The sequence below is a fragment of the Varroa jacobsoni genome, unplaced genomic scaffold, assembly GCF_002532875.2.
Source record: "Varroa jacobsoni isolate VJ856 unplaced genomic scaffold, vjacob_1.0 scaffold_1174, whole genome shotgun sequence".
Taxonomy (NCBI): domain Eukaryota; kingdom Metazoa; phylum Arthropoda; class Arachnida; order Mesostigmata; family Varroidae; genus Varroa; species Varroa jacobsoni.
In genome coordinates, this window is record NW_019214076.1 from 1 (window position 1) to 18,984 (window position 18,984).

An 18,984-nucleotide genomic window follows, 5' to 3' on the forward strand; every position below is an offset into this window, starting at 1 on the left:
CTTCCAGCGAAGGGTCTACTGAGGCATCCAGTGAAACTTCCACAGAAGCCTCCACAGTAGTTTCCAGCGAAGGGTCTATTGAGGCATTTAGTGGAGCTTCCACAGAAGCCTCCACAGAAGCCTCTAGTGAGTTGTCTGGTACAGTTACGACTGAATCTACCAGCGAGGCCTCCTCTGAGTCTACAAGCGAAGTTTCCAGCGAACCAGCTACGGAAAGTGCAACCGAGGCTGCATCTGACGAAACGTCCCTCGCCTCAACAGAAACTTCCGAATCCACCCCTGATATATCTACAGAAGGTTCGTCCTTGGCTGAAGGATCTACAGAGTCTACGAATGAATTATCTACCTCTCGTAGCGAGTCTACTGAGCTATCTTCAGAGGCTACGACTGATTCAACTCTCATAACAAGCGCTACCGATTCAAGTTCGGATGCAACTTCAGCGGATCAAACTACAGAAGCCTCATCTGAAGGTTCAACCGAAGCATCTACTACAAGTGGCTCAGAGCAACAGACATCTTTCGGAACAACCGCATCGGCGGAAACTGAATCCGACACGCACATATCTTCAACGTCTTCAGAAGCTGTCACTTCCACTGAGCCGGGATCTTCAGACAGTACGGGAGAGACTGAAACAGGTAACGCAAAAAGTAAAGATGGCGAACATTTCTACTAACATTTCAACTTTTGCGATGTACTTAAACACAAAACTGGCGTACATTATTAGAAATGAGGTTAGTATTGTACTAATAGTTCTGTCAGTGATAATGTTATCTGACTGAATAAATAGTATTTATTCGGTCAGATAACATTATCACTAACAGTAGATTTGTTAAAAAAAAAAATAATTTGCTAAAGATGGCCACGAAGATCCGAGTAAGCAGAAATCTTCTAAAACCTCTCACTTTGATGACTGATTGAGTGTACTGCCAACAAAAAATCTTACCTATTCAGTTTTACTGTTATTATTGAAACACTTCACACACGGGTGTAGGTTAATAACACAACATCAAAGTGAGCATGGATCATACGAATCTATTTTAATTTATAAACTTTCAACAATTTACCAGGCATTTTAAGGTTGGCACCAGAAGGTAGTGATCGGCATGATATGCATCACAATATTATTACGGTTTAAAGCTCCCACGGCTGCGGTAAGGTTCACTGATGTCCCCTGCCCTGTAAAGTCTATGATAAAGTCATGCACGAAAGAAGGCGATGAACTCCATAATCGCCGCGCGTAGGTTTATGGATAGTTCATTGACGTTTATTTGCTGTTCTCCATCGCACCTAAGCCGAAGAAATTCCTATCGATATCTGCGAGTTTTTGCCTTTACTTCCCAAGACTAGTTGTAAAGGCCTCTGTTGCTGGCAATTTAAAGCGGCGGCGTAAGCGCCTAAGCAAGTAGTGTTGAGTTCGCCAGGACACATCCTAATGCCTTCTTGAGAAAGAAGATTTGGCCCGATTTTGTCGTTTGAGGTTGATTCTTTTATATGACACGCGTCCCATACGTTGTTACTGGAGCTTTCGTAAAATCAAAAAGAAAAAAAAACTAAAAGCGATTTAATCTCTTTTTCATTGTACACGGTCTTTTTGCGCCTCTTAGATATGTTCGTAATGAAACATCTGCAGTTAACGGAGAAGAAAAGCTTTGATTTTGAACAAGAGCTAACGGGGCGAGGTAGAAACTGTTAGTGGGTTAGCTACTATAGTTAGCTATCCCTCTGCCCATTTGAACTTCATCGTTCTGTCGTAAGATTGTCGCAAAAAGTTGGGTTATAGTTTGTTGTTCCTGTAACCTGTTTAACTTGTATATCATTAAATCATTTGCGTTATACTATTTTTTTACACACCCTTTGTTTGATCAGAAAAATCCTTCATTAAGATGGAGAATAGAAATAGGGTGATTTATGAAACCGTCATTTTCTTATCGTTGCTTTTCGTGACCTTATTCCTGGGCGGCCAATCGAGGGTTAATCTTCACTCTACTGAAACCTACCGCACGTAAGAATTAAATGCAGATTTAATAAAAAAAACAAAAAATTAAATGATGCCATCCAGCACGATGCAAGAACAAAGACGCTCTTGAGACGCTCATTGAGAACTCTATCTAAACCGGAGACTTTCTTATTACACAGGCTTCCGTGTCCTTACATAAGTTCCCGCACTGTGAATTCTTGCTCAAGGATATTGCATGAGATTGAGACTTGCTCTTTTTACGAGTAAAAGGCCACAACGCGCGAGAAATTGTATTGCAAGCGCAAACACATTTGAGGTTTGATTGAGGATTAATGAAACACATTTGATGCCCAACCACTAAACTTCCATGGTATATCAGCCATTTGAATGACTAACGCTCTGCATTAAACAACTAGACGAACTATTCAAGCTACTTTTACAGCTTTTTACACGTGTGGTTTTTTTTTGACGTAAAACTAAAAAGTAGAGTATGGGTTAAGGATTAACCGGAAGCGCCTCTATCTGCGCCGTCTGGACAAGACGCTAAGTGTGCTCGAACCGCGACATGACAATGCGTAGGCCGATCTTCTTTTTTGAAAGCTTCATATATTAAAAATATAAATGATGATCGGAAACGCTGATATTTTCTTGAGAAAGCCAACAGAAGATCTCGAAGGATTACACAAACACTTCGTGACGTGATCGATCGTCATTGTTAGTTAGCTATAATTGCATGATGATAACTTGGTATTAGTTGATATACGAGAAAGTTTGGACAATATATACATATTAACAATTCAACACAGTTACTTACACTTTGAAATATTTCTGACTAGCATATTTTAGGACACAAGGCCATTTCTTACAGGAACCGTACGCCTGATAGGTTAAAGTATTTTAACAAGTAAAGCAGGCTAATCTATAAGTCGCTTAAGCGTTTGAAGAATTTTGGTTCGTATGAGAAAAAAAAAGTCCGACAATTTATAATTCTTTATTTTATTTATTCTGTACGAATACTGTAATTATACAGACGAACTATATTACTTAATTAAATTGAAGTTCTGAAGTATTTTCTCCCGTCTGTAATGAGCATTTTCATTTCGCAACATTACCAGATTCACTGTTCATTGGACATAAGAGTAGGACTTTTGTGGTGGGCTGCGTATTTTTTCGTCTAATTCTCTTTAGACATTGGACATTGATGCATGCCACAATAATACCGCAACGGTTCTACATTGAATTGGCTCCGCTAAAGCAATTCTTCTTAATCGATCGTTTTTGAATGAAAAAAACATTTATTCATTACCTTTTTTAACAATAGATGCAAATAACGACGTTTCGAGCTATACACAGCATAATACCTAACAAACTACCGGTGTTATAGACGTAACTTGGCTCGTAGAATCTACGGGCGGGAGGATTCTGTGGGAAAAGGGAAAAGCGGGGAAAATGCAAACAGCATAAGGCTACTCTGTTTCTGTGAACATCTTGTATAAGGTGATAAACAAACAGCAGAGGGAAAGCGGGCTTTACTTTCGGATAAAGAGCCTGTTCTCTGCTCCTTCTTAAGTAAAGTATACCCTAAATCTGCTCATAAGTTGTGTATACTAGATATATACTATTATGCATTACATTTACTTGTGCTGTTTATGGCATAGTACTTTTTATGTCAAGTGTTGATAAAGAGTGAGAGCATAGGTAAGGACTTTCGATCGCTTACAGTATGGCAGGATCATGAAGGATCGAATCCCCAGCCCCCAGTTTTGGAGAACGATGCTCTACCGGTTGAGCTACATCCCTAGAATATGATAGAAATCTAAGTTCTAGTAAAAGCTTTTATAAAAATTTTCAAATTCCTATACTTATTATTGAATAGTTTCCACAACGGCGTCAGCACGTGCCGTTCTGTCGCCTTCCCGAATCGCAAACGTTTATTTCTTTTGTATTTCATGTCGATATATACCCGTGTATAGGGTCTTACCAAATTATGTGCGCACCTTGTAGAGCAATCACATGCTTGTGCCGCAAACTCTGTTTGAATTCGCCTCCGTAGACTGTAACCTCATATCAAATATATAACAGGCGACCCATGCAAGATAGAGAAATGCTTGTATTTGTTTAGTAAGGTTCCAGAGACGTTGGAAAGGTGTAACGCAAGGGTAGCACCGTGCCTTCCATAGTGCCCACTGTCTTTCATGTTATCACTACTCGACAAACCGATCGCAATGCGTCTTCTATCCTTCATATGAGAGATGCCATAAACCAAACCTGGCAAAGATTATAATTTTAATCTGAGTTTAGCCGCACATTTTCGCGGCGTCTTCTATTTGTCGTTTAAGTAGTTTATTCACTGTTGCGCTTTCTCTATACACTCAGTTTGAAGCGGACAGCAACCAAATAATTAAAAAGTATCTTGGTTAAAAAAAATCGTGGTTTTTTTCCTGGCTGTCATTTATTATTGATATATTTTTTCACGTATATCCTTAAAGCATTTTGGCACTTATACGAATTCCATATTTCAGATTGCATGGTTGATGGTGAACACTATCCCAATAATGGTCCGATCCCCACGGACGACCCATGTCAAATCTGCCAATGCGTCGATTCGGAGAAAGTCTGCGCAACTGAACAGTGTGAAGAACCCGAGGAAGGCTGCACGTTAATGCCTCCAACGAAGGACGAATGCTGTAATTACAAATGCGCTGACGACACCACGTCCGTGAGTATCGATCTTTACGCTAGCAAATGTCTCTTTTATTTACACGATAAACCGGTACTTTTTTATTTATAGAAAACTTTTTCTATAGGCATTCACATTAGAGATTTGAAACAGACTGGTTGAATGGCTGCCATAGTTCAGAAAAAGAATATAAAATATCATGCTGTTATCATTCATATCTGTAAATAATCAGTATATGCGTTTTATATTTATATAACAACGATTCGTATCGTTATATATGTAAAACGGATTGCCTAAAGCTCTAGACGTAATATATTTAACGTAATGGAATCAAATGTTTTTTTTTTTTGCAAATCTCTAAAGTTCGCTCGTCCTAGTTTTTTCTCAGACACATCTCAAATCCATCTACATTTTTTCTTCTTATGTATAACTTTCGCGAAATATGAACGTGTTACACCACAATGTTTCGCTTAGACCGCACAAGAAGGGTCTCTGCTTACCTTGATTCAAGTTATCGTGCTTCCAACACACACACACACACCCCTTGCCACGGTGTAGACGATGAACGCTCGTAGTTACTCTTCTATCGCTTACCAAACGCCAAGGCTTAGGGAAGCAGATTCCAATTCGACTATCAGATTCTTACTCATTTCTTTAAAGATTTGACTTCTCTTATATTTTTCACAGTTTTTTTTCTTTTAATTAGATAACTTCATTATCGCTAGAATCATTTACGTTGCTTTCTGAGACTATTGAAATCCACCTCGGGTGATTCCACCGACCGTCCCTATTATCCGGACACGGAGAAGTGAGGATATCTTCCGAAGCTGAATTTTGAAATTCACGAGCTTAAAGCACGTCAGGGTTTACTAGATAAGACGGTCATTGCTTCCTAAAGGATCGTCTGAAAATCAAGCCTCCAAAGACTTCGGTTATTGAGGATCAGAAGGTCGTCGTTTCTCTGATCAGGCACAGCATAGCAGGATAAATTGCAACAAGCTACACTGTTATGGGCCTCTGTAGTTCGTTATGGAAATGGCACTTTTTTCCAACAGCAATGAAAATAGTTAATAAAAATAACCCTTATAGAATGTATAAACAGTCAGGTAATGTAAATGTTCACAGTCGCCTTAACTTGCCAGACGTGATAATTCCTTTTCCTCAGTAAATACGCTTTCCAAGCGGCCAGTCAACGAATAACAATGCACATGGGCATTGCCTGGGCATGTTGGTTAAGGTAAACAGGGCTAAAATCGAGTTTATTGTCCTGAGACAACTATAGCTGTCTGTAAATATGTTTTTCAGTTACTTCGAATAGTCGTCGTAATAGCACACACTTTCCGTTAACTGTACATTTATTATGCCCAATATGAGCTAAGCTGTCCTCTTGGCCGTTCCTTGGCTTCTGATCGACAATCGTTGAAATATCACAGCAGGCTTATACTACCCTTGATGTATAAAGACCTTCGCTGCTCACCGTAGATACAGTCAAGGCCTGCCGCATTTCTTTCATCTGCTGCCGCTAACGTAAATACGGAATAATCTCAATGAAATTTAGCTATCGATGCTTGTCGCGCTCTCTGTAATAAGTGACGACAGAGACCTGGCTTTCGCTGTAGTTACCAGTTTAGACAAAACATTGATAGCAGTTTCCTTCGGCAAGGCAAACTGCGCTTTGCTCCTTTAATTCAGTCGAATCGCTCGGAGTCCGTTTTGACGCGAGTTCTCTATGAAGCTCTTTTATACACTATTTCAGTATTCGATACCGATACTTTTTTTTTAGCCTTTCAGCTCTTGCATGGGGCTGTAATAGTCCCGCAACCGGAACGGCCCGTGGCAATTTTCTTCATTTTTTTGGCACGACTGAAATCCTTACCTTTCTAGTCGCTTAGCGCTATTCAGTCCTAACAAAAGTGGTTGACTAAAAATTAATGCCATGGTGGATTATTTCTCCTAGCTCGTTACTTGAGCAGCGTGCTACTGATGTCCTTTGCCCCTCAGATGAACAAAATACTGTTAATTGTCGGATAGTACAAACACTAACTCAGTGCCCAGTTTACATACTGGACACACGCCAACGGTCACGCAAAGGTTATTTAATATAAAAGTTATTTTTTGTTTTAATTAAACCATTTACATTAGCAAATATTATTATTTACATGCTCATTCATACGTAGCTAAACAGTTATTCATTGGTCCAATCGATTGTTTCCACTGAATTTATTTATAATACGTAAAACACCATGCATTTGTTGGTATGATTCTTATGCGAACCCTCGGCTTAATAACAAACCTGCTCTTGCCATTTTTTCTAATAAATTTCAAGGATTTGGGGGGGACCGATGGCGTACATATATTTAGTTGAACAATAAATTCATTTATACTGTTTTGATTATCATGAACCCAATACACCATCCATTTTCCAGGAAATGCCTGCTATTGAAACCACGTCTAATGCTGGTCAAACAACCGCTGCTTTTGGCGAAGAAGTTACGACCAAATCTGAAAGTACAGCAGGGTCAGTTGCTCCGGAAGGCTCCACTGAATCCACCTCATCCTCATCGGAAGCTTTAACAGAATCAACTGAAATGGTGTCAACTACTAATGAGGGATCGTCCACTTCCTCAGTTTCCCAATCTGCTCTTGAGGAATCTACAAGTGCTTTACCTGGAGCTTCCACCGACACTCCTGCTGAAGGCAGCACAGGAGCCTCAACTGAAAAGCCTATCGATGCCTCAAGTGAAGGGAGCACGGAAGCTTCAACCGAATCATCTACCGGTGCTCTTACTGAAGGCAGCACGGCTTCATTTGAGGCGACGTCGGAGACTTTGCCAACAGAAGCAGTTGAAGCTATATCTGCTACGGCCTCGGAAACGTCCTCGGAGCAGCCAACAACGGCTGAGGTTCCAACTGCAGAGAGCACAGCAGGGTCTATGATAATGCCTTCAACAACTGAAAGTACAAGCCCTGACATCGCTGAGGGTTCAACAGAAGCAGAAGCAGTTTCTTCAACGGAAAGTGAAGAAACTTCAACCGAGGCGTCTTCCAGTACAGAAATGGAATCCACGACATCGAAAACTGAAAGCAGCACCGAGACTCCTTCTTTAGTAGCCGAAACGGAAGCTATGTCTACCGTCAGCCCAGAAGTGTCAACGGGCTCTACGAGTGAATCGTCGAGCGAAAGTTCCCAATCATATACAGAAGTTCCCGCAGACACCAGTGGTGTAAGTGATAGCTCCTCCACGCAGGCAGACATTTCAACGGATGTAAGCAGCGAAGCTTCAACAGAAGACTACACTGCAGCTGGTTCGACTACGGAAAGCTCAACGGATTCTGGTATTGAAACTTCGAAGATGGTGGATGGCACAGAAACGAGCCTTTCCCCTGCTGAGGATTCAGACGTACCCAGCACCAAAGCTCATTCTGAAACTTCGACTGGCGAAACCTTACCGAGTTCGTCTGCTACCTCTGAAGGCTCTACTGAAACCGAGATTGAAAGTAAAGCAACGACCTCACCAAGTGAAAAGGACATTGAGTCAACTACAGAAGCTTCCGAGGGCACTTCTTCTGCAACAACTTCTAGCAGCACAGAATCTTCAAGCAACGGTATCATAAATAAGCCTTATACTGAGACTATAATGATAACTATATTTTACACTACTAATTAAGTTCTAAACTAGATCATAAATGATTTGATGCAGACTCACCTCACTATGGTTGTTGTTGCAGACTGTATCATTGATGGCAAAAGCTATCCAAGCAACGGTATTATTCCATCGGAAGACCCATGTCAGATCTGCCAATGTATTGATTCAGAAATGGTGTGCGCCAACGAAGTATGCGATGAGCCCGAGGAGCACTGTAAGCTTATGCCTCCTACCAAAGATGAATGCTGTAATTATAAGTGTGCCGACGAAAGTTCATCGGTAAGTAACCTTCAATTTTATTGATATGTGAGAATCGTTTCATGTAAGTTAATGTCAACACTTTTTTAAAATAAATTATCAGTGTCGTACCTCCTATCTCGAATTGGACTTATACGAAAAATACTAAAAAATTACTTTAAAGACTGGTGGCACTCTTAACAGCCTTCAATAACACGTAAATTGCGTGTAAGCTTGCCCGAGCAGAATCAATGTTAAAAAGTATTCCTACAGTGCAACAATCCATGTCCGTCCAGAAGCAGACTTTGTCTACAGTCTTTTTGACTCTACAAATAGTAAATAAACTGTAGAGAGAGTATAAGGTTGAGTTATCAGCTATATTTATTTATTTGCATGTATTTTATTTTTCGGAAGAAGTTTCAGATTCTTCACACAGAAAACTGTTTAACGCCGCTTATGCTTACGTTTCGACACCATTACTCTAAATCTTTAATTTTCGACAGCCGCCTCTATTGAGAGAAATCTATACATTATATTCCTTCGACAGTCACGGAACAGCGTCCACACTTAATTTCAGCTCATAGTCTATGTCCATACCCTTTCCCCTGAGCCTAGTACTTTCCTTTCGAAATTCGGCCTAGTACATTGTAAAATTGTTTCTTTGCTGATTATTTTGATTTTTGTTCATATTAGGTATTACATATCATATATGTGCTAGCTAGATTTACTTTATACTTGTCGTTTGTGTGTTAAACATTGATTGACATTCATTTCGTGCCATCACTACTAAATACTTCTCAGATTTTTGCAAATTTTAATCGTTGTATTCTTACACTTACGTTTTGGGCGCTTTTGTCAATATACAATATATAATTAATCTTTGTTTGTTTGGTGTCTTTGGTTCTTAGTGTGTTTGGCAGACTTCAACCTTACCCTATCGGTTATTTCAACAAGTATAAATGCCACAACACACGAATGAAGTATAAATCGTATAAGTAGACTTATTTACGATCCGAGGTTAAAAGTTGATTTTTGAAGAAGCTTCTCTACTCGCCCACGACTTCAAAAATACGACACAGCAGTTCCCTGCTCAAACGCTTTGAAATGTGCTCTTCATTTGTGTACATAGATTTATAATACAATCGACCTGAAAATAAAGATATTTTTATTTAAGAGCGAAGACTCTGCATCCCATCAGGTTTTCTCAAATCGCGACCTCAAACAATGCGAAGCTATTCAGTTTTGCTGTATTAAGATTGCCAAATATATCTCTATTGAGTTAGTTTCGAATTGAATGAAAGTTAGGTGTGATTTTTGTATTTTTATGTAGAAAATAAGAGTTTTTAGATAGCTGCAAAGGAGGAAAAAGACCTAACATAGACTGCAATACATGCTCTACTTGGAAATCTAATCTGGTTTCCTCTATTATTTGTAGGAAATACCTTCAATTGAAAGCAAATCAAGTGTAGATAAAACTACCGCAGCTCTCCCTGAGAGTACGGAAGGTGCTGTGACGGAGGCCTCATCTGAGGCAGCAGAGACCGGGTCCACAGTGCCAGGTGAAGGTTCCACAGAGGAACTCGAATCTACTTCCACTGCATACGGCTCTACTACCAAGAAAAGCTCTGAGGAAACTACAGACTCGTCAACTGAAATAATTTCAAGTGAGGCAACAGGAAAGACCACTTCTAGTACCGATTCCGGATTATCTACTAGTCCTGCGGAGGAGACATCTACAGAGTCTTTTACCGAAACAATATCTTTGCCAGCTGAAAGCTCAAGCGAGGCATCTAGTGAATCTTCTACAGTGGATCAGACTTCTTCAGGGTCTACTGAATCCAGCTTTGAACTTTCTACTGAAATCTCTAGTCAGTCATTTAGCGGCGATTCCACCGACACCTCTATGGCGTCAACAAGTGCGGTGGCCGAAGGGCCAACGGAAGCGTCTACCCCCGAAGCGCCCACTGAAGGCTCAACAGCGGAATCGCCAAAATTAGAAAGTTCTTCATCAACTCAAGGCACAACCGAATCTGTGCCTGAAATTTCTACTGATGCCTTGAGTGAGGGAGTCACGGAAGCAAGCTCTGCGCCTACCGAAGGAACAACTGCAACCCCGATTCCAGTCGATGAAACGTCCGAACCTGGCTCAACAGAAGCCCTGTTCTCTACGCCTACAGCGAGTAGTACTGCGTCAAGTCCATCACCTGTAGAAGGTTCCACTGAATCGAGCTCTGAAGCTTTAACTAGTGGTTCAGTGGAGGACGTCACGTATCCAAGTACTGTACCAGCTGAAGATTCGACTGGCCCCACCACGGAAATTTCCACAGAAGCGTCAACTGAAGCGACTGCTGACACCAGCTCGACAACACCCGCTGAGGGATCTAGTGAAGTTACAATGTCACCCGAAGTTTCAACAGAACTTAGTACACAAGCCACTTCAGAAGCTACGACAGAAGGTGCCACTGAAACGGGTCCCACAGATTCCGCCGAGAGAGCAACAACACAACCTAGTATTGAGACTTCTTCCACGGCACCAACAGAGAGCTCTACGGTTCCTGCTGAAGGCTCGTCAGAAGTCGCAGAGACTGAAATGGCTTCTTCCCTGAGTCCTGAAACCGAATCAGCAGCAACAGTGGCATCAACTCAGCCTGAACTCAGCTCCGACGGTGCTGCACCAGATATTACAACGGGTACTTCTAAAGAAGGTAATTTTTATTGTAACCTTTATAATGTTATACAAAAAATGCTATCTGCTTATGCTTTAATATGCTCTGTCTTCAAACTGGTGTTCAACTGACTTCCGAATTTTTTTAGCACCGACGTCGAGTTTTGAGATAAGACCTGATTCGATTTGTTGTTCGAGCTTTGTACCCTGTATTTTCCTGATTTCTGTGCACTAACTAGAACAATTGTCCGGTAAAATAATAGCCACTGCATTGATCTATTACTAACTGTTTCGGCTAAATCCACGTGCTACGTACGTAGAACGCGTAGGGCTTCTCTCCTATATTTTTCGGCTATCTGTTGCCTTCCTGTCTTATATTATACCCAGGGGCGTTTGTTTCTAAAACAATGCTGCATGTGTACGAATTTTAGGCTGTATGGTGAACGGAAAGGCTTATCCGAACGACAGTGAAATCCCTTCGGAGGATGCTTGCCGTATTTGTAAATGTATTGACTCAGAAATGGTATGCGCTGATGAAGTATGCGACGAACCCGAGGAGGGCTGCGAGCAGACGCCTCCTACTAAGGACGAGTGCTGCAATTATGAATGCAAACAAGAAGACGCCGTGTCAACGGTACGAGTAACCGCACGTCGCTAAGCTAGAACTTTTTATGAACGTTTCTATAAAGATATGTTTACCTCAAGAAATAACATCATTTTTAACGATGTACCTACAGAGAATGTATGGATAGGTCATACCATTGACCCATAAATATACTTCCCCGAAAAATTTATATTCAAACAAAATCCAAATTAGATTCGGCTGATATGTCTAGGGAGCACGTAAAAATTGACTATCACTTCAATTGCATACTTACAGGACAAATCGCAGATTGAGAGTAAGTCAGGTCTGGATCTAACAACTGAAGATCTGGAAAGCTCCCAATATTCTACCGGCGTCCCAAGAGTTGCAACTGAGGCATCAACAGAAAGCAAGAAATTGCCTTCTACTGAAAAATCGATTGAGACCTCTACCAATGCGTCTGAATTGAGTTTAGAGGGGGCAACTGAACCTCCTATGCCTGAATCTGTGACAACCGAGGCATTTGAACCAACAACAGGCGCATCGACAGAGCAGGGTTCGGAAACCAGTGAATCACCTACGGACGAAAGCATAGCTACTGAATTGGAAGAGTCAACTCAAGTATCCACGGCTGCAAGCAAAATATCCACCGAATCTGAAGGGTCAACGACAACCCCCGACACCTCGCAGGAGACCAGCCTAGCCGCCGTCACAGCAGGCACAGAAGCTTCAAGTGAGCCTGCTCCTTCAACTACAAATTTGGACGCTACCAAGGGTACATCCGAAGTTCCGACTACGGACATGTCAGGCTCAAGTGCAGCTTCGACAGAAGTCTTTAGGGAGCCGACCGAGATGGCTAGCGAATCGACCGCTACAGTCGAAGCTTCGAGTAAACAGTCTACAGAAGCAGCTAACGAATCCACAACAGAGACTAAGGGTGAACTTCCCGCCGAAGCAACTAGCGAACCACCTGCGGAAACACCAGGTACCCTTTCCACAGAGACATCCAGTGAAGCGTCAACGGAGGCTACGAGTGAATCTTCAACAGAGGCGCCAAGTGATTCCTCTACGGCAGTATCCTCCGCTGCTGAAACGGAAGCCATTTCCATGTTATCTACTGATGTTTCGTCTGATAGTATTACCAGTGCCATGACGACTTCAGCGTCGGAGAGTAGTTCCGAAGCCTCTTCTCAAACTTCAGACGAAGCTGCGACTGCGACGACCGGAACACCTACTGAGGAGACATCCACTCAGTCATTAGCCGACAGTATGCCTGACACTTCTTCTGCGTCAGACGGTACAGACGAAGCATCTACCCGAAGTTCAGCTATCACTACCTCAAGGACTACCGAGCCAGAGACAGAAAGCACCACTGATAAGCCTACTGAACCAACCTCAACGGAAGCATCAGGTAAAATTTTTGCGTTTAAATTTAAGGTAAGGTTTGATAAGTTACAGAATTGATGAAAGATAATTCAGAGGTAGGGATACACTCTATTCAACTTGTTTTATTGATAAGCGATAATATTTGTAAAAGTTGCAGGTGACTGTACTGAAAAAGAAAAAGTGTATCCGCATAATACGACGGTACCGCGCGAAGACCCCTGTGAAATATGTACATGTATCTACTCCGAAATCATTTGTGCCACCGAGATTTGCCCAGAGCCTATGGACGGCTGCACCAAAATGCCAAAATCTGGCACCGAATGTTGTGTGTTCAAATGCGATAGCAGCACCACTCCTACAGCATCCGAAGAAACTATGCCCGGTTCGACTACACAAGAAGCTGAGCCGTCACGCGAGGACACATCCACCCATGAAACAACACCGCAGGTTATTATGGCTGAAGTAACAAGCCAGGCATCAACTGAACAGCAGGTCGAAGTTACGTCATCAGCCACTTCCGAACAACCCGTCACAAGCACCACCGAGCCGCCCTCGCTTAACGCCACCGATTACGATGAAGAAGAGGAGGTGACAATTGCCCCCGGAGGTTAGTATGGTCCGGCCTACATAAAACGAAAGCGCAAGCATGACGGAATCTGCACGGTAGTGGATATGTACTTTCACGATGAACGCCTCAGATAGGTTGCGAATGTTAGCTTTAATGACTAAACTGCCATTTAAATGTAAATTGGCTTAAGTGTCACTAATCACGGACGTGTCTAGGGAAACAGCATTAAGTGCGTTATGAAACATGGAATTACTATACAAATGACAAGGGACCCTTTGATATCTTGAAGACTTCTATACGAACATATATATATATACAATAACAAACTGGTTTAACTTTGTTATTGCAGAGTGCGTGTATGAAGGTCGCGTATACCAGAGCGCTGCGCAAATTCCTCGACCTGACCCGTGTGATTTTTGCTTCTGCTTCCGAAGTGATATTATCTGTTTGCAGCAGACATGTCCTCCGCCCATACCGGAATGTCACGAAACTGCTATCAACGGGTACTGCTGCCCACGTTACGAATGTCGTAAGGATCACTCCTGTGTATTTATACCAATTTTACGTATTACCAGGCTTGTCAAGTCTTCCAAGTTGTATAGCAACGAGGATTAGAGGGCGATCCCGCTTCTCAAAAATCTAGCCGCGTAATTATGAATGATGACCGATGCTAGTGTGGTCTGCATAGTAACCTTTAGCCCAAATACTATGAAGAAAAAAAAAAAAGATATAAGGAGCCTGTAGCGAGTTTGATATTTGTAGAATACACAGATACTAGTTTGCCATGTCGTTTTTGCGTATTTATAGATGTGAATATGGCGTACAGAAATACTACAAGCGCGATCGTAACGACAACTACAACGACGACCGAGGAGCCGAGCAGAGCTGACGAAGAAAAAGGTAACAATATATGTAGTCCTATAGTCTTGATACGAAGCAGACACGGAACGGTTCTTTAAATAATGCTCTATTCGAGCAACGACACTTCATCGAACCAATCAACGACACGTTAGCATATTAATGAATCATTGCAATATTTCGCACTATTGCAGCATGTAAAGGTAGCAACAATTACAAGACCCCTCCGTACAAGATGAACGTATTTCCAGGTAAATAATATACCGTACTCGCATCTATTAGTCGGCGGGTTGAGTAATTCTACTTATACTTTGCGCCTTTCTGTGCACAGGCTGTCAGGTAAAGGGCCGTTTCTATCGCGTTGGTGAACTCGTCACAGCAGTAAGCTCGCCATGCATGGAGTGCCGTTGCGACGAGACGGCAACGATGAAGTGCGACCCTAAAGATTGCCAACAGAATGCGCCTCTTCTACTACGGATGAACCGGTCATTCTTCCGCTCAAGCACTTAGTTTCAATACTGTGACATACCAATCTGCAAGCTGCCACCCGAAACAGAGCATAGGCTTCTAGACGTCAGCCAGCTATAGAGAAATTCCCTTATACAGACGCCACGATAAGGAGCAAGCTGCAGGCCATGTTTACAACTGGGCCCCGTCACTCGAGGTGGCCTTCTACACATCTGTTCCCCTCTGTTTCTAAGTCATCGTATAAACCTTAATTAGTATTAATTCTTAACTAGAATTATTAGCGTTATTAATACATAGTCTTGCAGTCAATCCTATCCTAACCGCTGCTATGTCCATCAACTGTTGCTGATTGGTACGACATTTCTAGTTTCCCGCGAGACAGCGAGGCGGTCTTCCTCTCGAACCCGTTCATTGTATATTGGTGCCAAACGCTTATGTGTGACTTTCTGTAATATACTTTGGCTCCTTCAAGACAGCTACTAGCGAATTATTATTTTAATTTTGCTTATTACTTTTATTATTGAGGCTTGATGGCAGTGAAGAAAAAAACATATACTGGAGTGATAGAATAAGGCAGGTCGCTCGTAAGACCTGTGTATAATCTAGCGGAGTCTTCGGTGTGTACAGAGTATCATTGAGCGGAATAGTCTCTCTCTCCTCTGTAGAGGAAGCAAATATGTCCACTGTCCAGTACAGAATGTATATGTGCGACGCGCCATAGCGGCGCGAAATACCGCTGCGACTACAGAATGAACTAGATTAGAATTCGATTGGACACGATGACGCGGCCGGTTGAAGCGATACTGTACATAAATCATATTAGGTGATTCGGATTGACCTAACTAAGAAACGCCACGACCGTTGTCTGGCTCCCCACCACACACACACACACAAACACACACACATATATATATATATATACATATATATATATATATATATATAGGCTTCTTGAGAAACCTCAAATTATTCTTATACAATAGTTAAGGTTTAGAAGATTAAAGCAAACTAATGATTTACTTTTCGTTGAACATTTTGAGGCTGGGTTAAGTTTAGCGCATTTCAGTAAAAGTAAATCCTTTGATTTTACGTATTCGACGTACGACGAAACACATCTGCACTAGCTAAACTGGGAGATGGTTGCAAATGAAGTAGGTACACGCAGCAGCGATTTTGACCGAAAACATTTTATGGCCCCAGCTTCAAAATGGATTACAAAATCTCAACCATTTTTTTGTTTTGCCCCTAAAATTGCATCAAAATTTCGCTCGTTGTGGCTTATTGCTTCTAAAGAAGTCGATATTAATATGTTCGATAGGAAAAATGTCTCATCGCTATTTATCAGAACACGGCCATGCAGGTCTCTAGGAAGCAAAAAAATGGCTTGCTTTTCGCAGCGTGTAGCTGCCCTACCTTTTTTCCCAACTAGAATTATCAACGGATGCCTGGTTTAAGTCAGCCTTCCTGTAGCAAACCCCATCCACTGCACGAGCTGAACTAAGCGCAATTTCTAATAATGAAATAGAGAGCATTACCATGGGCTCCATCGGCACAATCAGCGGGCCTATTGATTTCACCAATATTTCGCTTTGTGTGTGGCAGCTCTTTCGCCTGTTCTCGTTTCATGTCCACGATAGGAAATCGGAACAGGAACCATTTATTTATAACGGACCTTTTTACTTCAATTAATTTATTTTACCTATTTATAAGCTAGTTATATTTATTGAGCCATAGCGGCATACAACAATGCGTACGAAGAATGGCCAGTGAGGATGTACACTGATGACAATTAAACCCAACAAGATACAATAGTACAATATGAGTGCTATACTTGAAACGGTTTGGAAAGACACACCAAAAGCATCATATGCTTCATCTCTGACGTTTCGTCTCTACGAGAAATTCACAAAAAAAAACGCTGGTGAACATAACATTGCATGGATTGCCATATAAGTGTTTTGAACGGAAATTCTATAGCTGTACGAAGAGTAAATTATATAGTTTCAAAACGTAATGTGTGTCTTTTTCTTTTAGCGTAGACAATATTGAATTCAATACGAGTTCGGCATCTGCTATAGGACGACAAGCACCCCTAATCGTTTTCCCTATTTTGAGAAGTCCTTCTAGAATGCCTTGCGGGCAACTAGCCCGTTCTGTACTCTTCAAATTACTTATAATACTCGGAGTGTCGATATCATACTCAGGATTTTTTCGAGTCGTTGTAATGGTAAACCATTTCCTTGTTAGGCTGAAAATAACTGAGTGGCGGTATCTCTTCGACAGGCGGTAACGCTCGCGGCAGGCTGCTGATCAGGTTTGAACATATCACGACTTCGTTCATTTTTACGGGCTGTGCATTTATAGTAGTAGATATGCGGAAGAGCCAGCTCAAGTGACGATTGAAATCACAAAAATTTGCGAGTTTCTAAATTTACGGTTTTTCTAAATCTGTAACACTCTGCGCTAACCACACCAATGCAATAGTGTGTTCGATTCGTGATAATGCTCCTTAGCAAACGTATTACGAGACGTATGAGGGCCCCATTTTTTCTATTCGACGTGCTTCGACTGCTGGAGGCCTCTTATAATACAAGTCGACTTCAGTGGTTTCCGCTCAGACGGAAGTCGACTATACTTTTTACAAGCTAGTCTTTCTCCTGACTCACGCATCGCATCGTTTACAGCAGTTGGTACCATATCTCCACGACCAGCTCCTTTTTAAGCTCAATTTGGTATAAACTCGTTACTCTACTCTACTTTCACCTCTTGAAGAATTGACAAAATTTTTATTCCATTGAGAAAGCTAAATGCATGAAAAGTGATTTCTCAGGTTAAATATTGTTAAATTTAGTAAACTGAGGGACAATGATCCTTCCACGAAGATCCATTATTAAGCGTTCCCTTGCTGTTTATAACATCTATGGCGAGAAATTAGGTAGTATATATATACACCTAATTGTAAGTACATTACTGATAAACTCAAGTTATTTCGATTTAAATATATGTAGAGTGAACATAGCTAATCATTTATAGAAAAGCTTCAATTGAGCCTTTCCGCATTATTCTTTACCGCAGTTAAAAAAAGGGTGTTGTATTCCGTTGCTTTCATCTTTCCGTTAGTGTCACACCTGTGGACAGATGACATCTTCAGCTACCTACCTTAACGAATATACTTCAGTGCACACTAACCGTAAGCATTATTGAGTGTGCATATTGGGATTATGGAAGACTTTTGATAAAGCTTTTTCACACTTATAACATCAAGATGACACAACATAGGACTAACCGGAAAGCCGTAGCCTGACTACGCAGCTATTTCACTTACAGATAATTCACGCTTAGGATAAGGGAAAAATTGGTTTTAACGGGTGAATATCCATCAAGGAACCCACAAGATCCACGCGTTAATGCAATAGTAACGTGTTTGTCTGCTAACCGAAAGGACACACACTCGAAGCAGTGTGTAGACATACTCTGATCGTTGAGTAAAAATCCAATATATATATATATATATATAGTATAACAAAGGGATCAATAAACTAATCCCTTTTACTGTTCTGTCCCGAAATGGCCATTTAGAGAGGCTTTTGAAGTGATGCTGAAACGGCACGAGACCTGTCGAAGAAAGTATAGCTGAGGACCAGCTATGAGAAGAGATCAGGAACCCTGCAAGGTTTTTATGTAGGCCCCTCTTCTGTCTACACGGCATGTTAATACTGTCTTTTAAATATGTACTCTCTTTTATTCCCCTCACAAATTGCATGTTGAACCTTTGAAATTATATGGTTATAATTATAATGTATATATATATAAACATATATATAACTTCTGCAATCCTTATCTCTTTTAATAGTTTCAGCTCGGTCTGTTGTAAAATTGGGACTTCCTATTAGTACTCGGCTAGAAGTTTACGCCGAAATGTACGGAAGTCCTT

At 41.4% G+C, this 18,984-nt stretch overlaps 1 protein-coding gene across 1 annotated transcript; it reads left to right on the forward strand.

Moving 5' to 3' along the window:
- Nucleotides 1–45: 45 nt before the first annotated feature.
- LOC111267359 (uncharacterized) lies at nt 46–17,064 on the forward strand (the record flags this gene model as incomplete). Its single annotated transcript, XM_022845564.1, is given in 11 exon segments — nt 46–636; nt 4,481–4,677; nt 7,065–8,244; nt 8,368–8,564; nt 9,958–11,227; nt 11,619–11,821; nt 12,068–13,181; nt 13,314–13,763; nt 14,074–14,253; nt 14,532–14,624; nt 14,914–17,064. Coding segments are annotated over 11 exon segments (5,654 nt in total), but the record flags the coding sequence as incomplete, so codon positions are not given.
- Nucleotides 17,065–18,984: the final 1,920 nt, after the last annotated feature.